Consider the following 27,228-nt stretch of genomic DNA (forward strand, 5'->3'; position numbering starts at 1 on the left):
AGGATCTTACATAGCCACGTACGTAAATGTTGGTTTTGTTAGCACACAAACCAATGTTGTACAATTAAAGGATTGTATAAATGTTTAGGCGAAAGATGACAAATAGGTATAAAGTTTATGTAGTTACACAGCAGTCACATCTAGAAGGTCAAATCTACAGACTTCACAGAGGCTGCATATAGCGTAGACAACCATACATGGTGGAACTCTTAAGCTCGGACGTTTCATGTAGCTACAACCAAAAGGTTGCATATAGCCACTAATAAGCTTAATTTTACAGCAGATATACTCATACAGGTTACAATCTTACAGCACAATAGCTACATGTAGATAGGATGCGTAGGGGAAGATGGAGTGGTTCTTAAAACGAGGTGGCTGTTTGACACAGTGTTCTGTCGTCGTCATTTGTAGAACTCTAGGGCGACTGTCTGGATCACTCGGTAAGTTGTGCACTATACTTCGGCAGAGAGACTAGTTGTCATCTTCAGGTGTTCCCTGATGATTATTGTTCTGCTTTTATCGGCGTCCTACATAAACTGGCCTCTATCGCCTCCATCACTCTGTTCGTATAGCTAGGCACGCCGTTACCGCGTTGGGTTTTGGGATGGGGTGTAGTTGAGTGGCGGGAGGGGGGGGGAAGGGGAGGGGTTGTGAGGCTCGGCTTTGCTGTCTCTCGGCTCACTGCATGACTCTGTTATAGTCCGCTATCGTTGTTGACTAGGGTCTTGTACCCCAATTCCGATGGCGCCTTTAAACACGCAATCCCTGAAAGAGAAAGATTGCCTAAGTATCTTGGTTTCAGAGTAATTAGTATTTAGGGAAAAACGGAACGCTTTTGAGATAACTTTATTTTGTCCGTACCTGTCTGTCTGTCCTTCCACATGTTAAGAAGCCTTTTTCTCAGGAATGGGTACAGGCAAGCTGAAATTGGTCAGGTACCAAGTTCGACGCTGCGGTGTAAGCAGGCTCTGCCCCTGTGTATTCCGCCAACACAATTACGTATATGCTTCGCGGGCTAGATGCGGCTCCTGCTTCACCTCGAAGGTCGTTTGTCAACAGAAGAGTGGCCATCTGTTCACCGCCGAGCCTGCTGCAGCCGCCACAGCGTCTGGGGGAGCAAGCTGCGCAGGTGCGGAGTGTGCACGTCGCGATCAACAGCGCTGCAGTCGCGGGTACCTATTCTCGTCCGCGCGCTACTTGTCCACCTGAGACGACGCCTTTAGTCTTCGGTGAACGCATAATTAGGTCGAGCGGCCGCTCCTCGAGAATCAGGTCCACTACGGGCTCCTACCGACCATCAGACACCACGATTACACGACGCCAGCCATAGCTGCTGCTTGCCAGACAGTGCCGTTTTGCCCTCGTTGTGAGCTCCGTATGACGCTGCACTTCTGTCGTCCGCCCCCTACAGCACTTTTTTGGGTGCTGGCTGCCTTCGACTCACAGCCTTCTGGGACTGTGTGCACGCTCAGCAGTTGACAGTCCGCCAGCTCCTAGCCTCATGGAACCTGTCGTTACTCATTCACAAGTATTCATTACTGCTCGTTGCTGTGACTTTCCTAGTGAGCACTTAATACGCACTATCAAGAATCGACATTTCTGTTGTTATGAAGTAAGGTGGACTTAGATCCTCAGACGCTGAACTTAGTTTAGATCATGTTACGAAACAACTGATGTTACTGTAACTAGTGCATCTCAATTACTGACTGCTACACCTCTCGTCCGCCGTATACATCAGACGGTCCCTTGGTGGTGTTAAAAAGTTAACCTTCCCCAATCAAATGATATCGCCATTTATGTTATTTTTGATTCAAACTCGGTCATAAAAATCTGTATAGACATAATTATGTTTGTACAGAGCCGCCAGAGTGCAAATCCAGCTCGCACGTATATGACACTTTTGTATTGTGGTCGGATACGAGTGATCTGGTGGCATGGCGTCATCAGGAAGCACCCGAAGACGGCAATGTAGCAGCGTGGACAACTTACGTGAACCGGGTGGACCCTAGAGAATTATATACGTTAGAAATGCCTCGGAAAACCATTCGATCGCATGTCGTTCTCAATATTTACACGTGACTTCTAAAACTTCACTCCATTTATAGTACAAGTTTTAAACCAACAATAACTTAAGTTCTGGTTTCTTCACAGCTCGCGCTCGTGCCATCTCTTATTTTACATCCTGTTTTTTTTTTTTTTTTCGTGTTGACACCTCGTTATGTTGGTTTCAATTTCTGTTGTCACTGAGTTGCTGCTTTGTCTGCCTGTCAGCGGGAGCAGCAGCGCCTATCGATATAGCCCTCACGTGTTATCTTTTCTGCACTGCTATTACTTCCCAGGTGTCGTCTGTCATGGAGTCAGTTGGAACGTGCCAGGCGGGCAGTTCGGACCTGCCAGTCGTGGAGTTGGAACGCGGCATTAGTTCAGTTGGGTTCAAATGGTTCAAATGGCTCTGAGCACTATGGGACTCAACATCTTAGGTCATAAGTCCCCTAGAACTTAGAACTACTTAAACCTAACTAACCTAAGGACATCACACACACCCATGCCCGAGGCAGGATTCGAACCTGCGACCGTAGCAGTCCCAGTTCAGTTGGGCTGGAGCAGCAGTGACGCCTGGATGTCCATGGTTCGCCCGACCATTGCCGCCACGCATCACTTGAGCTGGGGACGGTCTTCGTGGATCGTCAGTCGGTCGTTCTACTGGACGACGTGAATTGGCTCGCCGATCACTTATGGGTTGGCTGTGTGTGTGTGTAACGACTTTTGATTTGTCATCTTGATTGCACAGCCACTGCTGAATGTCGTTTAAGTTTTCGTGCAAATGTTTGTCAAACTGTGTGAGTAGTTGGTGTCATTTCCACTGACAACTTGTTTTAAATGTTGTCGGCGTACTCGTAGTGAGTCGGTCGGTTGGAGTGGATCAGCGAGCAAGTCTCTGCGCGGCGCAGTTGGCCGGGCCCGCAGGCGGTCTCTACGCAGTGTCGGAGCGTGTGGGGGCTTTTTCGAGTGCTGTGAAGTTCGTGGCTCACCGACCCAGGACATGAAAATTGGGTGGTAATTTAATTACTGAATCCACAGCCACATCTGTTCATATTGTCCCATTGGTTGGTGGTTCGCTGTTGGTGGTATTCCTGGGAGCAACAGAAAGTGTTCGAGTTGGTGAAGATTTAGCCGCCGTGTGGTGGAATTAACTGTACTTGTCGATTTGAAATTCAAGTGCACCAGCGGAATTTTCTGCCTTCTGGCAGTTAGTGTTCCGGTTACCTGCCCCCGTCGCTGACGTAAATTCAGGCAGTGTCCTTTCCTCACCTGTTCTCGCTGTCCAACATGGTGTGTAGTTTTTGACAGCTTAATGTATATTAAGTTGTGGGTGGCTGTGTCTGTAACGTCTTGGCTTTGGAATCCTCGTATACTCGTCGGTGGTTAGTAAGTCATCTTGTCTGTGGGTCCCTGACTGTCTCTTGGTTGTGTTGCCGGTGGATCGAGTATAGTTAGGCCTACTTCTTGTCTCACCTAAGCGAACGTTAAGATTTCAAGCGCAGACCAAACCCCCCAGAAACTTCTGAGCGCCGTTGCCTATACTGCCTTTCTTATTGGCGTTTAACTGTGTGTTTTTAATAGCCGATGGTTTAAATTTGTATGTTTGTAATTATGTTTATCAAAGGCTTTCTGCCTGTCGAAAATTTATTGTATTGTTTTTTAAAAGCATCGGCCTTCAGCTACTTTAAGTTGTAAGGATCTTCCTTATCAAAGTATTACATTCTTTCAAAAAAGCTTTGTGCCTTCTGCCTTGGAAAATTGCTTGCACTTTTGTTTAAAACAAAGGACTTCAGCCGTTTTGAATTTAGGTTTCTTGTTGGTCATAAAGCTTGGCTCTTCTGCCTGTTGAAAAGTTATTGTAGTTATGTTGTTTAAAATTTATGGCCCTTCAGCCACTTTTAAAAATTTAATCTATCTTACTAGTCAAGTTTTACACCGCTTGGGCTTAAATACTGTTTTAGGTTAAAGCCTAGAGCCTTCTGCCTCTAAAAATAATAATAAAAAAATAAAAAAATGTAGCAGTTGTATTTAATTCATGGGCCTTCAGCTGTTTTAGAATTAAAGACGTTTTCAGTCGATAATCAAACTTAGAAGTTGCGCTGTAATGTTTGGACAACTAAATAAAGTGTTACGTTTGGAGTTTAACTGATAACCTCTCATTCTGGTCCCCTTCCACAATTCCTACTACTTGTCCTATCCTGCGAGTTTAGCAGGGCATATCAGATTACAAGAGATTTAACTGTTGAACGTAATAACCATCATCAGTGTCACAGATTACTATTTTGTTTCTACTCAGAGAGTGATCAAAATGTTGACTTTCTTCCATGAGTTGAAAAATGTGACTTCCGACGTCTGAACTTCTCTGATACAGAATTCCTTCTTACACTCGCTAACTATTCTGCTTTGAATAGCGGCTGATGACATCCATAAGTTACTGTCTGTAACATAATTAGGCCTTTTGCCAACAAACTAACATTTACTTTCATTGGTATTTCAGTGTTAAAAGCAAGGCAAACCTTGACGATCTTCGAGGATATGCAGTCGGATTTCCTCGTACTGTCTACGCGATATCTCGATGGTCTCCGACCGGCCGCCATCTTCACGTCAGACTGAGAGACTGCAAGTGCACAATCACACCGGAACTGAGGTAACAGGAGATACGGGCGCTCCTTTATACCCTGGGAACAAACCGCCACGGGTGCGCGAAAAACCCAAGGACTGCCCTCTGTGAAGCGAAGAATTCAGGAGCGCACGCGGTAGAAACTATCAAAAGCGATGAATCTCAAATTAAGATGTTGCCGGTCGAAAAACAGACCGTTATTGTTTGGTATCTCATAAAACAGGATTATACATTTTGCTTCTACGAAAATCGTCATCTCTATTAATGATGTAAGCAGATAATTTATTTAGATATGTTCCCTAAAAAAAAATTCCAGTAATATGAAGCCGGGGAAATAATTTGCGTCTCTTTAAACCGCATATTATTCCCTTCATTGACATAATGTTCAGCAACGGCAGATTTTTCATGCTGGGGCAAATGTGTGTGACGTTGATGTTCCTCTCATCGGTCATGAACTCTATGAATACGAGGACTACCTAAAAAATAATCTGAAGAACTTTTTAAGAGCCAAATATTTTCAAATTGTTACAAAACAGCCTTATTCCCTTCAAAATACTCTCCATTACAACGAATGCACTTGTCCCAGCGGTGCTTCCACTGTTCGAAACATTTTTTGTTGTCATCTTTATAAATGGTTGACAGGTCCTCCCTCGTTTTTTTCTCTACTTCTTCAATGTCGTCCAATCGGTGTCCTTTCATGCCCCTTTTCATGTGTAGAAATAAGAAAAAGTCGCACGGAGCCAGGTCAGGCGAGTAAAGTGCATATGGCAGCGGAACCATGCCATTTTTAGCCAATAACTGTAACAGAGATGGCTGTGTGTGCAGCTGCGCTGTCGTGGTAGAAGAACCAGTCTCCTGTCTGCCAAAATCTTTGGTTAAAATTCGCTGAACCGAGTTCCAAGATAACCCACTAATCTCTGACGGTTGATCAGTTGTCTGTCGACGGTCTGTGAGCACAAGCTTTCGAATTTTTTCATTATTTTAATCGATTCGGGCAGTTGATGGACGTCCAGAACGAGGAATGCCATGAATCGATGTCGCCTTTTTTAAATCGAGCAAACCACTGATGCACTTGCGTTTTTCCCATAGCGTCATCATGGTAAGCTGTTTTCAACATTAGAACAGATTCAGCAGCATTTTCCCAAGTAGAAAACAAAATTACACTGCTGCAAGTTGTTTTCTTAAACTTGCCATCATAAAAACTAAACCAGAACAAAACAGTGCTAGCAAAAACAATCACTGCAGATGTACAGAACAAGCCAGGTCGACAACACACTCGGCACTGAACTGGCAATGAGTCGCACTATACGCGCCTAGCGGCAGAAACGCATACTACACAGGCTCCGCCTACGGCAATGTTATTTTATCTTTTATGTTTCATTTTTTGTGTCACCCTCGTAGTCTGTCCAATATAAGCCTTTCCACAGTGACAGAGAATTTTATATGACCAGGCTTCCTCAACCTCAAATCATCCTTAACAGATCCAAAAAGCTCTAGTTTTGGCAAAAGGCGAACGGACACTTTTAATATCGTATTTTCTGGTGATTGTTGAAATTTTCGGAGAAGTACTTCCCGCAAAGAGAAAAAAAGTAACAGATTTACAAGTGTCCATTATTGGTCCACATGGTGGTCCAAATTGGAAAGCACGAATAGTTTGATGATCAGTATACCCATCCTGCCTGAAAACAACCTTAAGATAATCCAGTTCCTGCGTCAAATTATCGGAATCCGGTATAGCGTAAGTTCTCTTGGCCTGTGTACGTAAAACTCCCATGCGTTGACGGGATGGATGAAAACTTGTAGCAGGGAGGTAGCGATCCGTATGCATAGGTTCACGGCATACACCGTGACCCGAAGTCCTACTTTCAGTTTTGCGTACTAAAACATCAATAACTATTAATTTGCCTTCTTTTTCAATTTCCATAGACTATTTCATGCGTGGGTGAAGGTAGTGAAAATTACCCAAAAGCTGATGAAAATCTTCCATTCCATGTGGCCAAACGCTTAGAATATCATCGTTGTATCTCAAAGAAAAAAAAAGAACAACATGTGAGTTTGACAGAGGTTTTGGCTGCGATATCTTCAAAATCTTCCATGAGAAGATTGGTGACAATAGGGGAAGGAGGATTCTTTGTAGCGACACCGTCAGTTTTTCAAAAAAAGGTATCATTATATAAAAAATATGTCGTTGCCAATACGTGGCGACACAGCTCAGTATCATCTAAATTTGCCCAGTTAGCAACACAGACACCTCCAAAGGTGCCTGAGTAAAAAGTGAAACAACATCAAAACTAACTAGGTCAGATGTTCCAAGCCAGAGAGACTTCAAGCGGTGAATAAAATCGGTCGATTAGATACATGATGTTCTCATTTCTGCACATGAAGGCTAAGAACAGAAACAGAATATCTGGCCCAATTACAAGTAGGAGCGCCAAAACTGCTGACGATCGGACGAACGTCAAGAGAGTTATGCTATTTCGGATTCTGATAATCTGAGGCAGGAACTGGATTATCTTAAGGTTGTTTTTTGGTAAAATGTATACAGTGATCATCAAATTGTTCGTGCTTTCCAATTTGAACCACGACGTGAACCAACAATGGACACTTGTGACTCAGTTGCTTTTTTACCCTTTGCGGAGATAATTTCTCAGAGCATTTCAAGTCATCGGAAAATACGATATTCTAAGTGTCTTTTGCCTTCTTGGAACTGTTGAGGATGATTTGGGATTGGGGAAGTGTAGAGTATATAGAATTTCCTGTCATCGTGGAAAAGCTTGTATTGGATAGACTATTCGTACGATTGATGACCGATGTGTGCATCATCAACGTCATTCTCGTTTGCTCCAGTGTGAAAAATGTGCCGTCACTGAACGTTGCCTTAATGAAGAGCATAATATACCAATAAAAGAGACGCAAATTACTGCTCCGCCTTCCCGTTACTGGCACTGTGTACTTTAGGAACCCATCGAAATACGACTGTCCGATGAGATTATTGACAGAGATGAAGGTTTTCTTTTAAGCAATCTGTGGAATCCTATTTTATTAGATACAAGAAATAACCACCTTAATTTGAGATTAATTGCTTTTGCTTCGAAGAAGGCAGCCGTCCAACTTCTCGCGCACGCCCAGAGGCCTATTCTAGGGTATAAAGAGCCGCCGTGCCTCATGTTACCTCAGATCCGGCGTCACTATGCACCTGAAATCTCATCTGAAGATGGCGGCCAGTTGCACCGTCGAAATATAATGTCGTCAGGACGATGAAATGCGGCGGCATGCCCTTTAAGAGCATCAATATTTACTACGCCGGGAAGATCTACGTAATCGCTAAACAAATCTTAACAATTTGTTTTACGTAATTTAGGTACACGTGGCTATCGAACAGCTAATTTGCAAGCAAAATTTCAGAGAAAGAATTACACCTGGAATGCTGTATATACCTGCTCATATTGTGATCCAAATATTACATCAGGAATGGAGAAAATGAGGAGGTAAGAAGTGAAATTAACTGCACACTGACTTACCCCTTGCTTTCAGCCTGCAAGAGCCATAGCGGTCGTAGGCACCGTCGGCGCATGCGCAGACTCCACTGGCACACGTCAAGGTGTGAGTCGCGTAATTGTCGAAGCAATCATCACTTTCCGTGCACTTCTCCCCTACACCTGTAAAACGTAAAAAGTTAACCATAGCCTATGATCTCATATTTACGGACTCATTTATATTACTCGCTAAAGTACCATCACTGAAAACATTAGGTGAAGAATGTCCACACTTTTCTCCAATGGGTTTTTCAGCTTTAGGTGGAAACTGGTGAACAGACAGAGAAGAAGGTCACTGTACAATTTTTTACATCATGACGAGGCGCAATACTCAGAATACATTTTTGTCAGCTGAGTGAACATTGATTTCAAATCTGTCCAAAAACTATTTTGTTGAAAGGTGCAAGGACTGCACTGTATTGATGTTATTAGTTTACAAAACGAATCACCTATTACGAACCTGACTAAGGGTACTTTATTAAATGGTACCCAAACGTTGCGATCGTTACGGACCTTCCCCTCGTATACTCTAAAATACTGAGATCGTGTCAGTCATCTTTCCGTGGCATGGTGTTTCACTTACGTATTCGTATCTTGCGAATAGTGATGACTGATTCTGAAGCATGAAACTAAATTTTGCTTTCTGAAGGAAATAAACAAAAGAAAGATGCTGAAAACAAATGGTTTACTTTGCCTTCTCCTCTACGTGTATATAACACAACCCGTTTTACGGAAGATGGCGTGGGCTCTTCGTGCGAATATCAGATGTTTTCTTTCCAGTTTCACTTACATATTCATCATCGTAAAAAAAAAATCTCGTTCTTCAGCTTTAATTAACAGGGCTTGGGCTTGGTGAAACAATGTTACCTTCGTTCCGAATATTCATGAGCTTTACAATTTCATATGGCCTGTGCAGCACACATCGAATTATTAAAGAGATACCTATGAATCTTTGGAGGAAAGGAGACATTGTTCTCACGAAACTCACCGATAACAATGAAGGAAAATGCAGTGGTTTGCAAAATATGTAAAGAAGATGTAAAACACGCTGTGAATAAATTGCACTCCAATTTTATAGGGAAATACTGTTTCTCGTCTATAAATACCAAAATGGAGACAGATACTAGTACCCATATTTCCAGAATGATCACAGAAGATGCTTTATAAATATAAGCAATATCGCGTCTGTTGAGAAATAGACTTTCATTGTAGTAAGCTAAAGACGGTTGAACGAATAATAATTGATTATAACGGCAATTGCAGTAGATATCAACGCAAAAAATTGATCTGCTAATTCATTCGATGTCCGTTGTTATGCCTGTTTACTGGGGACCCCAAATGCACGAGCTGCAGTGTGTAAGTGCTTGCACTAGCAGCTTGTCTGCTGTCTCCTTTGCACATACACTACTTGTACGGTAAGCAATGGGAAATCCACAGATGACTAGATTTCGAACTACAGTGACCAGCAGGTGTTGCCATTTACCAGGCCGGGTAGTGCACTGAAAAGTCACTGGATAACTGTCCCCGTCACAAGGGCAGAATCGGAGAACAGTGGTTTGAGGTGCATGGCCACGAAATCAGCCTGATCTGAACCCATGGAAAACATATGTGATGCGTCCAGGCGGCATCTCCGCGTCCACAAATCAAAAGCCCGTAATTTACGAGAATTGCGAGATCTATGCTTAGGCGTCTGCTGACTCATACCTTCAGAAACATATCAAGAACTTGTCGCATCCATGCCAAACAGAGTTGCACCTCTATTATTTTTGAAAGGTGGACCAACACGGTATTAAGAAGGTAGTTAGAAGGTTTTTTCACATCAGCGTTTTTGCTACATGTGTCCTTCGACAAGAAGAGCCCAAGAATCTAAAACTGAAAAATGATTGAGATTTTACAGCACCGGGACAAAGAAGGATCCTACACTACACATAAATAATAATTTAAATTCCTGAAAATATTTGAATCAATAACTTTGTAAAAATATCTTATCTCTTGAAGGTGAAACTACAGTAGTTTTTTATGTTTTTTAAAACAATGTGAAAGATATCCAATATGAATTTTGCTTTCGTCATAAATATACTTTATAACTATCAGTTCTTACACTCCACTCCACTATGTAGGTCTACAGCAGGTCGTACAATACACTGAAAATTCTCTGTTCAACAGTTTTAATTATTAATTGTGATAATGATAATAACTTATACTATAAAACCACAGCAAGTGTGTTTAAAAATCTTAATAAATTAGAAACAGTATAAAACTAAAATAAGTAATGAAACTGAAAAGAAAGATAAATGTATTACATTGCTTCGAATGTGGATTTCTCATAGTTGCCTACCTTCGCATGTCTTCGAGTTTTCCTGCGCATAGCGGGATATGATCTTCACTTAACAAATATGGACCGTTTGTATTCTCTACTGCAAATAGCCCGTGGTCAGTGTGTGGCGTTTTCTGTTTCGTACCAAAGCAACTCCTTACGGAATACATAAGTAATGTATCTGATTATACCCATTTAAGATTAAAGATGTTAATATTGTAATTATAATTAATAGTCTAGTTATTGCGTAACTCACAGAACAACTGAATAGCCTTTTTTGTTTATGTTCTTTTTAGATGAACATATCTTCCTATTACTTGATACTAACGTAATATTTTTCTCCCCCGCTAGCAGTTAGCCGTTTTCTTCCAAAGGCATCTTTCATTCCTATCATAAGATCTTAGATTCCTGTTTCCATTACTTCCTGTGTGTATTTTTCCCATGTTAATGCTGGGGATCTTCTCCGTCTTCTTCCGGGCGGCTGTCAATTTAAAACCTTCCTTGGTCACATACAGTTCTCCGCACTTACCCGTACCTCTCAAGCGATCTGTTCTCCGAAGTTTTTGTTATGGAGTACGTTATCTGCATTAGCATGCATATTTCCCGTTTCGTAACCTATCTTACCTGGTTAACTGCAGAAATTTTCTCCCACAGTCCATTTCCTCTGTTCTAATTTTCTCGCTTTCTTGTATGAGACCACATATCAGCTCCTTTTAGAACCATATTCTCCACCACACTGTGAAATATCATTTTATTATTGTCTTGCCGAATATTATTATTTCATATTATCCCGTTCAAAGCTCTCTTTCGCTTCTACACAATATTATTTACCCTCTCTCTGCGTCAATTTTTACCAAATCCTGTCCCTTACACATAGAATCCGCCTTGTCCAGATTTATTCCTAAATCCCATTTGATATGCTCTTCTTTAACATTTCTCAGCATGTATTCCATAATCATCTTCATCTTGAGAAAATGTTGCCTGGTCATCCCCAGAAAAAAAAATGAAGAGCATCGACACCAATCTGATTCCCATACCTGAACACTTCCTGCAGCAGCCATTCAATGACTATTCCAGAAAAATACACTACTGGCCATTAAAATTGCTACACCAAGAAGAAATGCAGATGATAAACAGGTATTCATTGGACAAATATATTATACTAAAACTGACATGTGATTTCGGTGCATAGATCCTGAGAAATCAGTACCCAGAACAACCACCTTTGGCCGTAAAAACAGCCTTGAGCCGCATGGGCATTGAGTCAGAGCTTGGATGGCATGTACAGGTATAGCTGTCCATGCAGCTTCAACACGATAACACATTTCACCAAGAGAAGTGACTGGCGTATTTTGACGAGCCACTTGCTCGGCCACCATTGACCAGACGTTTTCAATTGGTGAGAGATCTGGAGAATGTGCTGGCTAGGGCAGCAGTCGAACATTTTCTGTATCTAGAAAGGCCCGTACAGGACCTGCAACATGCGGTCGTGCATTATCCTGCTGAAATGTAGGGTTTCGCAGGGATCGAATGAAGGGTAGAGCCACGAGTCGTAACACATCTGAAATGTAACGTCCACTGTTCAAAGTGCCGTCTTTGCGAACAAGAGGTGATCAAGACGTGTAACCATTGATACCCCACACCATCACGCTAGGTAATACGCCAGTATGGTGGAGATGACAAATACACGCTTCCAATGTGCGTTCACCGCGATGTCACCAAACACGGATGCGACCATCATGAAGCTGTAAACAGAACCTGGATTCATCCGAAAAAAAATGACGTTTGCCATTCGTGCACCCAGGTTCGTCGTTGAGTACACCATCGCAATCGCTCCTGTCTGTGATGCAGCGTCAAGGGCAACCGCAGCCATGGTCTGCGAGCTGATAGTGCATACTGCTGCAAACGTCGTCGAACTGTTCGTGCAGATGGTTGTTGTCTTGCAAACGTCCTCCATTTGTTGACTCTGGGATCGAGACGTGAGTGCACTTCCGGTTACAGCCATGCGGATAAGATGCCTGTCATCTCGACTGCTAGTGATACGAGGCCGTTGGGATCCAGCACGGCGTTCCGTATTACGCTCCTGAACCCACCGATTCCATATTCTGCTAAAAGTCATTGGATATCGACCAACGCGAGCAGCAGTGTCGCGATACGATAAATCGCAATCGCGAGCGGCTACAATCCGACCTTTATCAAAGTCGGAAACTTGATGGTATGCATTTTTCCTCCTTACATGAGGCATCACAACAACGCTTCTCCAGGCAACGCCGGTCAACTGCTCTTTGTGTTTGAGAAATCGGGTGGAAACTTACCTCATGTCAGTACGTTGTAGGTGTCGCTACCGGCGCCAGCCTTGTGCGACTGCTCTGAAAAGCTAATCATTTGCATATCACAGCATCTTCTTCCTGTCGCTTAAATTTCGCGTCTGTAGCGCGTTATCTTCGTGGTGTAGCAATTTTAATGGCCAGTAGTGTATTAAACAGAACAGATGACAATCCGCAACCTTGTTTTAGACCTTTGTCAACGAAAATATTTCAGGTGCTCTTGTTTCCTATATTCGTCATTATTTTTGTGTTCTTGTGTAACTTTTTAACCAGGTTAATCCATTTTTCTCTCGCATAGGTCATTTTCATTATTTCTCATAATTATATTCCAGGAACATTGTCATACGATTCCTGCGGGCCCAGAAAGGTCTTTTCCATATCTACATCTACATACATACACCGCAAACCACCGTATGGTGCGTTGTGGAGGACAAGCTGTACAAGTACTAAGCATGTCAGTTTGTGTTGGTTCTGAGCACTATGGGACTTAACATCTGAGGTCATCAGTCCCCTAGAACTTAGAACTACATGAACCTAACTAACCTAAGGACTTCACACACATCTATGCCCGAGGCAGGATTCGAACCTGCGACCGTAGCGGTCGCGCGGTTCCAGACTGAAGCACCTAGAACGGCTCGGCGACAACGGCAGGCTCCGTTTCTGTTCCAATCGCAAACAGAGCGAGATAAAACCATTGTTACGTGGCTTCATGCAAGTCCTAATTTCTGTTATCTTCTTGATGCTTCCGCAAAATTTATGTTGGCAGTAGAATCGTTGTGCAGTCAGCTTTAAATACCGGTTCTCTAAATTTTGTCAGTAGAGTTCCTCGAAATGAAAGTCACCTTCGATCCAGACATTCCCATTTCAGTTCCCAAAGAATCTCCATAATATCTAGCTATTAAATGAACCTACCGATAAAAAATCTAGGACCTCGTCTCTGAAGTACTTCGATATCTTCCGTTAATACGACCTGGTGAGGTTCTCAGACGCTCGAGCAGTACTTAAGAATTGGTCGCCCTAGTGTTATACAGGGTGTTACAAAAAGGTACTGCCAAACTTTCAGGAAACATTCCTCACACACAAATAAAGAAAAGATCTTATGTGGACATGTGTCCGGAAACGCTTAATTTCCATGTTAGAGCTCATTTTAGTTTCTTCCACCTACGCTCAATGGAGCACGTTATGGTGATTTCGTACGGGATACTCTACCTGTGCTGCTAGAACATGTGCCTTTACAAGTACGACACAACATGTGGTTCATGCACGCTGGAGCTCCTGCACATTTCAGTCGAAGTGTTCGTACGCTTCTCAACAACAGATTCGGTGACCGATGGATTGGTAGAGGCGGACCAATTCCATGGTCTCCACGCTCTCCTGACCTCAACCCTCTTGACTTTCATTTATGGGGGCATTTGAAAGCTCTTGTCTACGCAACCCCGGTACCAAATGTAGAGACTCTTCGTGCTCGTATTGTGGACGGCTGTGATACAATACGCCATTCTCCAGGGCTGCATCAGCGCATCAGGGATTCCATGCGACCGAGGGTGGATGCATGTATCCTCGCTAACGGAGGACATTTTGAACATTTCCTGTACCAAAGTGTTTAAGTCACGCTGGTACGTTCTGTTGCTATGTGTTTCCATTCCATGATTAATGTGATTTGAAGAGAAGTAATAAAATGAGCTCTTACATGGAAAGTAAGCGTCTCCGGACACTTGTCCACATAACATATTTTCTTTCTTTGTGTGTGAGGAATGTTTCCTGAAAGTTTGGTCGTACCTTTTTGTAACACCCTGTATACGTTGTCTCCTGTACATTTGAACCAGAAAGTCCTGAACTACTTCCAGTAAACCATTCGCCTTCACCAGTAGAATCCTTACATGTTCGTTCCATTTGATATAGTTTTGCAATTTTACACCCAGATATTTAATCATTGTAGCTGTGTCGAGCAGCACACTACTAGTACTAATGCTGTCTTCAAACATTGCGTGATTATTTTTCCCATTCATCTGCATTATTTTGCACTTTTCCACATTTAGAGCTAGCTGTCACTCTTCACGTCAATAAGAAATTTTGTGTAAATCAACTTCTATTCTCCTATACTCATTCAACAACAACACCTTCTCGTACGACACCGTATCATCCAGAAACAGCCGCAGACACGTGCTGTCCCTGTCCGTAAAATTATTTACTTACATAGTGAGTAATAGCGGTCCTATCACACTTGCCTATCACAGGTCCTTGTCTCTGAACAGCCGGCCGCTGTGGCCGAGCGGCTCTAAGCGCTTCAGTCCGGAACCGCGCTGCTGATACGGTGGCAGATTCGAATCCTGCCTCGGGCATGGATGTGTGTCATGCCCTTAGGTTAGTTAGGTTTAAATAGATCTAAGTCTAGGGGACTGATGACCTCAGATCTTAAGTCCCATAGTGCTTAGAGCCATTTGAACCATCTGATGAACAGTTGGCGTCGAGAAGAATGGACTAGGCTCTGTTATTTAAGAAGTCTTTGAGCCACTCACTTGCCTGGGAGCTTATCCGTACGTTCGTGCAGTATGCGGTCTGGCACCGTGTCAAATGCTTTTGTTATATATTAAATTACTATTATTATTATTTATTAAATTATCCGAAATTACATTACAATAAGTAGGTAATGAACACCACGTCTGTGAAAACCTCGTGATTACAGTCACCAGTAATTCCATCATAAAAGAGATTTTTTAAATGCTTGGATTTCTCTAATCTGTCAACTAGGCTTCTGCTATGCAAGGTGAACGTTAATAAAACCCACAAACTGCAGGGACGGATTTCTGATTGGAAAAGGAAGAAAAAAGTTCCTATGAAAATGTGTTTGGAAATGCATCATCGTCACGGTAGAAGGCGCTGACGAATGACAGTCCCTCTGAAGACGTACTGTGTATTTCTGGTGTGTTGCCGGCTGTGTAATTGACGCAGCATACTGTAAGGAGTAGAATGGTCTGGTGTTAATGTCAGGAGCAAGCCGAGATGGTGTTTATGTGTGGCCGAGCAAATGGAAACGGTCGAGAGGCAGCACGGCTTCACACAAACATGTATACTCACAGACAGCAAAAACCTCTTACAACATTCAAGCCCTTTTTGTGCGTTTGTGTGATCTTGAGTCCATTCAGGCGGACGAACGTGCAAAGAGGTAGCGGACTGTGTGTACACCAGATTTGGAGGACTGGGCTCTACAGGATGTTGAGTCGAACCACAAGCTCCAAATGGTTCAAATGGCTCTGAGCACTATGGGACTTATCATCTATGGTCATCAGTCCCCTAGAACTTAGAACTACTTAAACCTAACTAACCTAAGGACAGCACACAACACCCAGTCATCAAGAGGCAGAGGAAATCCCTGACCCCGCCGGGAATCGAACTCCCAAGCTCCAGGCAAGTGGCCCACCAACATAGCGTAAGCCAAAGTACGATTATGTATACCCCTGCAAGACAACCGCTACTACCCCCACCACCTGCAACACACACGGAACAGACGGTACATAGTCAGAGGTACTGTCATTCGTCAGCGCCATCTGCCGTGGCAACGATGCATTTCCGGGCTCATGTTCATGAGACCTTTTTTTATTACATTTCGGGACAGGACCTCGTTCCTGCTGTTTTATTAATGTTCATCCTTTACAGATGCACGTTATATGAACCACTATCTTTAAGAAACCGTTTTTCCTTCTCCTGCAAAATTCAACAAAATGGAATTACGAGGTTTCCTTTGCCTTCCATCGACATGCTACTATACAACGTACACAACACTTCACTGATGGCACAACGTTTTACACTACTAGGTGTCTGTGTGAGAGAATTCCTAAGGGACCATACTGCTGAGGTCATCCGTCCCTAGACTTACACACTGCTTGAAGTAACTTACGCTAAGAACAACACAAACACCCATGCCCGAGGGAGGATTCGAACCTCCGGAGGGAGGGGCCGCGCAATCCGTGACAGGGAGCCTCAGACCGAGCGGCTACTCCGCGCGGCTTTCCGCTACTTGTGGCGCTATGTTCAAGCATTTTCTAGCTGTGGCCACCTATCTCGTGTATCAGATCGCGACACTCAATCTCTCACCACTGGAACTACTGACGTCTATTCACACAGCCTCTCCCTATCACAGGAATCTTCCCTCTCACTCGTGTCCTCTACTCAGTCAACATTGCTCATGCCTGCGTTCCTGTCTCTGACGTCTACTGTGAACTTATTTTTATTTATTTATTGCCAAATTATAGACCTGTTACCTGATGTTTTGAAACAGGTCGTACATTTTACAATTTTCGTTTTCCGTCTTCTTACAGTTTTCTTTTCTTTTGTTTTATCTACAACATTTACAAAGAATAATACTTTTCAGAATAAAAATAATTTAAGATTGGAATACAAATAAAATTTTTGTTGTTTTTTAGGGAATAATATAAAATGATAATATGATAGAAGAGAGATTTGTTATTTCCGTCACCGATTGTGACTGACGGTGAATACCTCAGAATGGTTTCTTCGAGCTGTTGACCGCCAGTCACACACACACACACACACACACACACACACACACACACACACACACACACACATACATACACAAATGGCAACTAGTAGAGAATTAGTATTGCTAATTCTATGTATTAGTAACCCTAAGCATTAACCGTAGGTGCTCATCCGTTTACAGCATTTGGTGATTTCTTGGCTAGATCGCCAGCACGTTATGCTTATTTACTGTCACATCTCGTCATCCTCCTCCTGTTCCTTCTCATTGTCACTGTTTCCGCTGTCACTGTGGGTATCGCTGTCCACCCTCTGGAGATTGTTGTTACGTTGCGTACAGCCATGTCTCTTATGTCGTTGCTTTTGAAAAACTGTTTGTCAGTACGTTTAAATGTGCCCATTGTTCTTCGTCTCTCATTGCTGTGTATATCTACGTCTGTTTCTGTGTAGTCTAAGTGTAGCGTATGTATATTGTTCGCCTATTGCCCGCAGAAAAAGACAGTGTGTTCTGGGTGAATCTTCACCGCATGTGCGCATAGGTGTCTGCCTCAGACTCACCCGGTTCAAGTACGTGAGATAAGGTCCGTGTCCGGTTAAGAAATTACCATACCGCGGCTGGGATCGATATGTTTCATTCTCAACTACTTCCGTATGTCGGGAAGGAAGTCGAACAGCCTACTTCCCTTATCACAGCCCACTCATCTTGCCATGTATCCAAATGTCAACTTTTAAGGTGACGCATTGTCTCTATCGGCACACCAGTTATTGTGTGTACCTTATCTAGTCTCCCCCATCTATAACCAGGATCTTGCAGCTCTGCATTTGATCGTGATATCTAAGGGGGATATTCCGAGCACCACACACAGTACATCCACTGAGGTGGTACCAAATGCTCTAGACAGCCTAACTAGAACACTTCTCTGCCCTCGTCTGACTGATGCTTTATTGGTGACCAGTTTCAGTTTAGTGCCCACGTGCTAGTCGCGAAGTTAAGTACTGATTCGAAGAACGCACAGTGGTATGTCCGTATAACTGGTAGAGGTTATCTGTACTGTTAATTTTAGCCTCTCCAGTTTGTGTAGTATTTTTTCTGCTTTGCCTGTAGTTAGCCTTATGTATTCGTGGTATACATTAATGTATACCCAAGACAGCGCGTAACGTGTGCTCGTTCGGTGTTTGTGTCCCCAATTTTAACTGAAGGATTCCGTTGGAGTGATCCTTTCAGTAATGTGTATGTTGTTTTGTTTTCACCTATCCTGAGATTATTGTTTTGACACCATTGTGTAATTGTTTGTAGTATTCGACTGGCTTTCTGTTCTAACTGGGCTTTGTTGTTTGCAGTGACTACAACTAATAGGTCATCTGCGTAGGCGAAAATGCCGTCTGACCTGTCATCCACGTCCAGAAGTTGTAGGAGGGCTTCGATTGTTATGTCCCAGAAGATGAGGCCGCAGATCGACCGTTGAGGACAGCCTTTGGCGATTGTTCTAATTACTTTCCGGCTGTCCATATGCCATTCGACTGCTCTGTCTTTACAGTAGTCTAGAAAACTGTTGTACAGTGATTGCGGTACCTCCAGATGTCTTAATCTTTGGAACATTGCCACCAGAGATTATCGAATGCCCCGGCAATGTCAATCATTATTGCCATGGCGTATTTCTGTGTTGTGGTGGTGGTACGTTCCTATGGGGCCAAACAGCTGAGGTCATCGATCCCTAGTCTTACACACCACTTAATCTAAATTAAACTAACTTACGCTAAGGACAACACACACACCCATGCCCGAGGGAGGACTCCAACGGGGAGGGTCTCGCGAACCGTGACAAAGCGCCCAAGACCGTGCGGCTACCTCGCGCGGCTTCCGTGTTGTAGTATTAGCTATGTGTAGGGCCTGATTGATGGCATCAAATGGTTCAAATGGCTCTGAGCACTATGGGACTTAACATCTATGGTCATCAGTCCCCTAGAACTTAGAACTACTTAAACCTAACTAACCTAAGGACAGCACACAACACCCAGCCATCAAGAGACAGAGGAAATCCCTGACCCCGCCGGGAATCGAACCCGGGAACCCGGGCGTGGGAAGCGAGAACTAGCACGACCACGAGATGCGGGCGTTAATGGCATCATCTATTGATCTGCCAGTTCTGAAAACAAATTGGTGTTGGCTCATACCCCTGAGAGATTTGTGTGTTTGCTTACATAGTAGCTTCACCTGAATCTTTGCTAGGATGTTTATTAGCCATATTGACCTGTAAGTCTTTGAATCTGAAGGATCCCGGTCCGCTGTGCTGTGGCCTTCTCCACCAGAGATCACGGCTCCTAGAGTATCTGCAACCAAACTGACAGCCTGCAGCCGCGGGTTGCTAACCTCGCAGGTACACCGAAGCACTACACAACCGACAGGCAATATTGATGATAGGCCACAGCAACAACCACAACAACAACAACAACAACAACGCAGCAAAGACACCAGGGGCCACAAGGGGTCACTACCGGCCCACATGAACATAAGGAAGAGGTCACTGCAGATCCTGGAACTACACTCCTGGAAATGGAAAAAGAACACATTGACACCGGTGTGTCAGACCAACCATACTTGCTCCGGACACTACGAGAGGGCTGTACAAGCAATGATCACACGCACGGCACAGCGGACACACCAGGAACCGCGGTGTCGGCCGTCGAATGGCGCTAGCTGCGCAGCATTTGTGCACCACCGCCGTCAGTGTCAGCCAGTTTGCCGTGGCATACGGAGCTCCATCGCAGTCTTTAACACTGGTAGCATGCCGCGACAGCGTGGACGTGAAGCGTATGTGCAGTTGACGGACCTTGAGCGAGGGCGTATAGTGGGCATGCGGGAGGCCGCGTGGACGTACCGCCGAATTGCTCAACACGTGGGGTGTGAGGTCTCCACAGTACATCGATGTTGTCGCCAGTGGTCGGCGGAAGGTACACGTGCCCGTCGACCTGGGACCGGACCGCAGCGACGCACGGATGCACGCCAAGACCGTAGGATCCTACGCAGTGCCGTAGGGGACCGCACCGCCACTTCCCAGCAAATTAGGGACACTGTTGCTCCTGGGGTATCGGCGAAGACCATTCGCAACCGTCTCCATGAAGCTGGGCTACGGTCCCGCACACCGTTAGGCCGTCTGCCGCTCACGCCCCAACATCGTGCAGCCCGCCTCCAGTGGTGTCGCGACAAACGTGAATGGAGGGACGAATGGAGACGTGTCGTCTTCAGCGATGAGAGTCGCTTCTGCCTTTGTTGCCAATGATGGTCGTATGCGTGTTTGGCGCCGTGCAGGTGAGCGCCACAATCAGGACTGCATACGACCGAGGCACACAGGGCCAACACCCGGCATCATGGTGTGGGGAGCGATCTCCTACACTGGCCGTACACCACTGGTGATCGTCTAGGGGACACTGAATTGTGCACGGTACATCCAAACCGTCATCGAACCCATCGTTCTACCATTCCTAGACCGGCAAGGGAACTTGCTGTTCCAACAGGACAATGCACGTCCGCATGTATTCCGTGCCACCCAACGTGCTCTAGAAGGTGTAAGTCAACTACCCTGGCCAGCAAGATCTCCGGATCTGTCCCCTATTGAGCATGTTTGGGACTGGATGAAGCGTCGTCTCACGCGGTCTGCACGTCCAGCACGAACGCTGGTCCAACTGAGGCGCCAGGTGGAAATGGCATGGCAAGCCGTTCCACAGGACTACATCCAGCATCTCTACGATCGTCTCCATGGGAGAATAGCAGCCTGCATTGCTGCGAAAGGTGGATATACACTGTACTAGTGCCGACATTGTGCATGCTCTGTTGCCTGTGTCTATGTGCCTGTGGTTCTGTCAGTGTGATCATGTGATGTATCTGACCCCAGGAATGTGTCAATAAAGTTTCCCCTTCCTGGGACAATGAATTCACGGTGTTCTTATTTCAATTTCCAGGAGTGTATTTTCACAGGTAAAACCACGTGATGGAAAATAGTTCCGCGGTACTCATCCGCCGAAGCGCTATAAAGGCCGGCGCTCGGCCGCACATAGGAAAGGATACGGATCCTGTACACCTCCCGTAAACTCGATCCTCCTCACCCGCCAGTCACCCCGATCCTCTCCCACCCCCGCCTGCTGCCGCGCCTGTATTCCCACGTCCCACCTGGTCTCTATCTCTCCACCCTCCTTACCCTCTCCCAAGGTAGCTTCCGCCAGCTCCCCCTCCCTGATAATTTCCTCCTCCCCTCCATCTACACCTCCTATCAACTTTGATCCTCCCCCCCCCACTTCCTGTGTCCTTTCCTTTAGGCACCCTCCTCCCTCCCTCCCTCCCTCCCACCCTTCCATTCCCTTCTCTTTCCTTTCCCCCACCTCCCTCCTCCCCTCTTCCCCCAGGCTTCCCATCCCCCTTCCTCCCTCCCCCTCTCTCCTCTGCCCATGGCATCTCTGTTCTCCCCTCTCCCATTCCCTCCTCCTCCTCCTCCTCTCTTGGCAGGTACCCGGACTCGTACACGCTCAGTGAACATTCACGCGCCGGAGATCATCGCCGTCAGTGTTTCGTGTGTGTGCCTTCGTTTGTATGTAGTGTTGTTCGCCGTCACGCCACCACCGTTCACGTGCCGTCGCCATCATCCATGTTATGTGCACCGTGTCGCCTAGTGTTAGTGATGTTTCTCGTCCAGCGTGAACGGCTCCATGTTTTTTCGATTTTTATTGTCTACGTTTTTTGCCCACCGTTTTTACTGTCTTCTCTGTGCCACCTTTATGTACTACTTGTTGTCAAACTCAAGGCTGAAGAGCGGCGTATTGTGCTGCTGACAGCCCGCCTTTGTATGAGGCGTTTAAAATCACAATAAAGAAAAAAAAACGCACATAGGCAATTCATCGACCGCCAGCAGACGTGGATAGCTGCCGCACCGGGAGCCCGGCTTGGATCTTCTCGCTGATCTCTGGATTAGGCTTGGTATATCGGAGAAGTCTCTGGCGGAAACTAGTAGGAATTTATTTCAGTTGTTTTCTATATTATTCCTGTATGTAGTTGTGATTCGAAGACGGATCACTGTTTTGTGTTGGTGTTATACTTGGAGAATTTGTTTTGGTTAATTGAACAGTCCAATAAATTGTTTTCGGACTTTGATCGTTAGTTTCTTCTGCTTACACAGACATTGCACGCTGATTTCTTAACAATGACTGCTTTGGAGGTTTTCTGTACTGTAAGTACACTGCCTAGCCGTAAGGCATCGTTCAGTAACTTTGTTAGGAACGGAGTGATCTGCAGTGCTAGTTTCCTCAGTGCTTCCGAGTGAATACCATCTGGTCGAGGTTGGTTGCTAGATACGCTGTTTGCAACAAACTAGAGGTGTGGGCACTGACCTGCGGACTGGCGGCAGCTGCCGTGCAAATAGTGGTTCCCGGGTCCGCAGCGACACACGCTGTTGTGGCACTCGACGCCCAGACCCAGGCGGCCGGCGCACTGCATGGCTGCCTCGCACCCCGTGCTGCTGTCCACCGAGGCTGCAACAAACACGAGAGCTTAGATTAACCCCGGAGTGCTTGCATAACCGGTGGTTACTTGTTCTCTGGGTCGTCAGTCTTCTGACTGGTCTGATACTGCCCTTCACAAATTCTTCACCTGTTGCAGCATCTTCAGCTCACAGTAGCACCCTACACCAACTGTTGGATGTGTTCCAATCCGTCACAGGCTAAAATCCCTTGTACTAACGTTCGTCCGGCAAATAACATGGAAACCCTACCCATTAATCAGCAAAAAGAAAACCCACGAATAAAACTACTAACACTAACTGTCCAAACGTGGCGATTACATCCTACCACAATCCTCCACTCTTATAAATCCTTGATCCGACCTGTCCTTTCCTATGCTAATATCGCATGAGTGTCCACCCCACCAAAGTTCTATAAGTGCCTCAAAATCCTTGAACGTCGTGCACATCGCATCGTTAATTCCTCCACGCGGATCATCTACCATCTCATAAAATTTCCACCCCTCATTGCCCCTATCAAACACCTCTGCATATCCTACACTATTCGCAAACTAGATTCCAAAAACCCCATTATTTCCCCTGAGATCACCAGTCCTGGTGTGCCACCGCGCCCCTACACACACTACACTTTCTATCCAGCGCAACTTCAGTCGACTTCCACTCCTAGACAATAAGATCTACCCCGATATCTATCCTCCTTACCAGCTACAATTCTTCATATATCCAACTCCACATCTGGGCTCCCCCTCCCCTTCCTCCCTCTTCCCTATCCACCTTTCCCTATCCCACTCCTTCTACCCTCAGCTCTATAGAACACATTCTCTCTTCCCTGAATCCTTTTCTCCCAATGGAAATCCTTCAGCTGTTAGACGAACGTGCAATGTTTAACTTTTTATCATTTCACATTATTTCTAAATAAGTCTTACTGTTTTTACGTAAAAGGAAACAAAATACAATTTTTTACAGTTTTTAAAAATCATTGTAAATTTTTCACATTTTGATAATACTTATTTTTGTATTCTTCATATTTTTAAAACCTCTTGGCCGAAGAAAGGATATTGTACTGCTAACAGCCCATCCCTGCCCATATGAGTCGAGAGGATGAAATTACCATAAAGAAAGCAATCTTTGTCGTCCCTTACAGTTTTTACCTTCTACCGTCCCTCTAGTACTGTGGGAGGTATATCTTCACATTTTAACACAAAGCTTGCTACAGACTGTTAGGAAATTAAGTGAAAATAGCACTGCGAGAGTAAGAATTGGAGGTGAATAAGTCTGCAGCAGTGTGTGGGGTTTCTTCAGATGACCAGATTGTATTAACACAAAATGAATATGATCTGCGCTGGATGACTAATCCGACAAAGGATGGAAATGGATAGGAATATCTGAGACGACATCCAACAAAAACAGCTGGTGTGGTTTGGCCATATGAATAGGATGAACGTAGACAGTCTTAGAGACCTTCCGACGATATCTACTTGGTCATTTACATGAAGGCTGAACCGGAACTTCACCGACAAACTTTCAGAGATGAAAGATTAGACCAAAACAAAGAAGAAAGTCTCATAAACATATATAAACTGTATGCCTTAAGAGCTATAAGCATCTGTTCATCTTCGCTACTGTAAGACACTTCTCTTCTACTGAACAAGTGCTCATACTTGTTATGGTGTGCATTTTAGAGCCCATGTTTTAATAGTCGCTTTTTTCTTGTTTTGGTCCATATTACCATCTGTGAAAGTTTGTCTGCGGAGTTCTGCCTCACTCTTTATGTTGTGAAATTTTGGAAATTTGTGGCAAGGTCTCATCGGAACAAACTGCGGAGGTCATCGGTTCCTAAGCTTACGTACAACTTAACCTAACTTAAACTAACTTACAATAAGGACAACACACACACCCATGCCCGAGGGAGGACTCGAACCTCCGACAGGGGGAGCCACGCGGGCCGTGCTAGGTGCCCTAGACCTCGCGGCTACCCCGCGCGGCTAAGTTGTGAACACTAATGGCTCTGAAACACTTGCTTGGGGTACTACCGCGGTTGCTTTTGTCAAAAATTTGTCTTAACTTCCGTCTATCCTAAACTAAAGTTTGAGCTATTTTTACTATCCACTAAAGACTTCTTTACTGTTCGCTAAAACAGCTTTGTCACACACTTATTTTAGAATTTATACATCCTTTCCCTACAGTGTTATTGATATTGTGAAACTGCGGAAAACTGCAATAATTGTACCTCTTGAATGAGGTACAGGCTGGCCCCTCATATTTTTTAGACCGTTGCTCTTTTCCCTGAATAGATAGGTGAGTTTGTAGGAGAAGAACAGATACTTTGAGATGACTTGATGGAATAGCGATATGCGCATACAGATAGCCGTAGTATCGCGTACACAAGGTATAAAAGGGCAGTGCATTGGCGGAGCTATCATTTGTACTGAGGTGAATCGTGTGAAAAGATTCCAACATTGCTAAGACCGCACGTTGGGAACTAACAGACTCTGAATGCGGAATGATGGTTGGAGCTAGAAGCATGGGACACTTCATTTGTGAAATTTTCAGGGAATTCAATGTTCCGAGTTCCACATTGTAAAGAGTATGCCGAGAACACCAAATTTCAGGCTCTAACTCTCACCATGGACAACGCAGTGCCGACGGCCTTCACTTAACGACCGAGGACAGCAGCGTTTGCGTAGAGTTGTCAGTGCTAAAAGGCAAGCAACACTATGTGAAGTAACCGCAGAACGTATCCGTTAGCGCAGGACTGCGAAATTTGACGTTGACGGACTATGGTAGCGGACGATCGAAGCGAGCTTCTCTAACAGCACGAAATTGCCTGTAGCGCCTCTCCTAGATTCCTGACCATATCGGTAGGTACCTACACGATTGGAAAATCCTGGCCTGGTCAGATGAGTCCAGATTTCAGTTGGTAAGAGCTGATGGTACGTTTAGAGTATGGCGCAGACCCCACGAAGCCATCGACCTAAGGTGCTAACAAGGCACAGTGCAAGTTGCTTATTGCTCTATTATTATGTGGGCTGTGTTTATATGAAATGGGCTGGGTTCTCTGGCCAAAATGAATCGATCATTGACTGTAAATGGTTATGTTCGTCTAATTGGAGATGGAGTTTTTTTTATGGACGTCAATGCGCAGTGTCACCGGGCCTCAATCGTTCGCGATTGGTTTAAAGAACATTCTGGACAATTGGAACGCTTAATTTGGCCACCCAGATAACGAATCCCATCCAACATTTACAAGACATACTCGAGAGGCCAGCCCGTCCACAAAATCCGGTACCGACAAAACTTTCGCAATTATGGACCGGTATAGAGGCAACCTGGCTCAATATTTCTGTAGGGGACTTCCAATGAGTTGTTGAGTCTATGCCACATAGTCGCTGGACTATGCCGGGCAAAAGGAGGTTCAAAAATGGCTCTGATCACTATGGGACTTAACATCTGTGGTCATCAGTCCCATAGGACTTAGAACTAATTAAACCTAACTAACCTAAGGACATCACACACATCCATGCACGAGGCAGGATTCGAACCTGCGACCGTAGCAGTCGCGCGGTTCCGGACTGAGCGCCTAGAACCGCTAGACCACCGCGGCCGGCGGCAAAATGAGGTCCGACACGGTATTAGCAGGTATCCGACGACTTTTCTCTCCTCAGTGTAAATTGTAATTTTTGACGTCAAGGTCTTCGGTGTCAGAGACAGTATCCCAGTTTAAGAGATCAGAAGCCGGAAAAGGCCGAAAAAAAAGAGGTGGGAGGTAATCTCCGACCGTCGTGTAATTTTTGGAGCCAGTGGAGCACTGTAAACTAGCTGGTCATCCGCTATTACCATGGATAAGTCAGATTAACTGGAGGTTGTGGAGAGTTAATTCAATGCATCACACCGCGGATGTGAGTATGGGTGTGTTCATATACTGAGTTAACTGACATGAAACTATGCAGCCACCGTACTTGGTATCCACTGAGCAAGTACGTAGTGATGTTTTTATGACGGGAGGCAGTTCGACATGGCAATAACTTTGGTATCTTTACAGACTACATAATTGGAGCCTGGTTTCGTGGGTTTGTTGTACACCAGATACATCAATGTTTTAGTTTTCCCGACCACTTAATCATAGGTAGAAATCTACGAGGATGTGGATGAAAGCCTGTCTCTTTGCGCATATCTGTCGATGTATCTGAGGATACCCGCAATAATAATTATTTTGCGGTTGAAAATTAAGGAACAGTGTCAGTATTACACTGTCTGTATTACATTCCTTCGACAGTAAAAACTTTTACTGTTATAAATAACTGTTATGGCACATTAGGACGGAGTGGGACTACATTCACTTGAAAAAGCATCGTCTCTGAGAGGGTAGGTGCGCTGT

General features: G+C 44.7%; 1 protein-coding gene across 1 annotated transcript in view; it reads right to left on the reverse strand.

Annotated features, from left to right (window-relative positions):
- Positions 1 to 27,228, reverse strand: part of LOC126187846 (prion-like-(Q/N-rich) domain-bearing protein 25) — a 150,383-nt gene that overhangs the window by 93,627 nt on the left and 29,528 nt on the right. The window contains exons 3-4 of the mRNA XM_049929157.1: positions 22,723 to 22,863; positions 8,185 to 8,322 (exon numbers count right to left, since the gene is read on the reverse strand). Coding sequence (XP_049785114.1) covers positions 8,185 to 8,322; positions 22,723 to 22,863 — 279 coding nt within the window. The remainder of the gene's footprint in view (positions 1 to 8,184; positions 8,323 to 22,722; positions 22,864 to 27,228) is intronic.

This window comes from Schistocerca cancellata, chromosome 5 (assembly GCF_023864275.1).
Source record: "Schistocerca cancellata isolate TAMUIC-IGC-003103 chromosome 5, iqSchCanc2.1, whole genome shotgun sequence".
Classification (NCBI taxonomy): domain Eukaryota; kingdom Metazoa; phylum Arthropoda; class Insecta; order Orthoptera; family Acrididae; genus Schistocerca; species Schistocerca cancellata.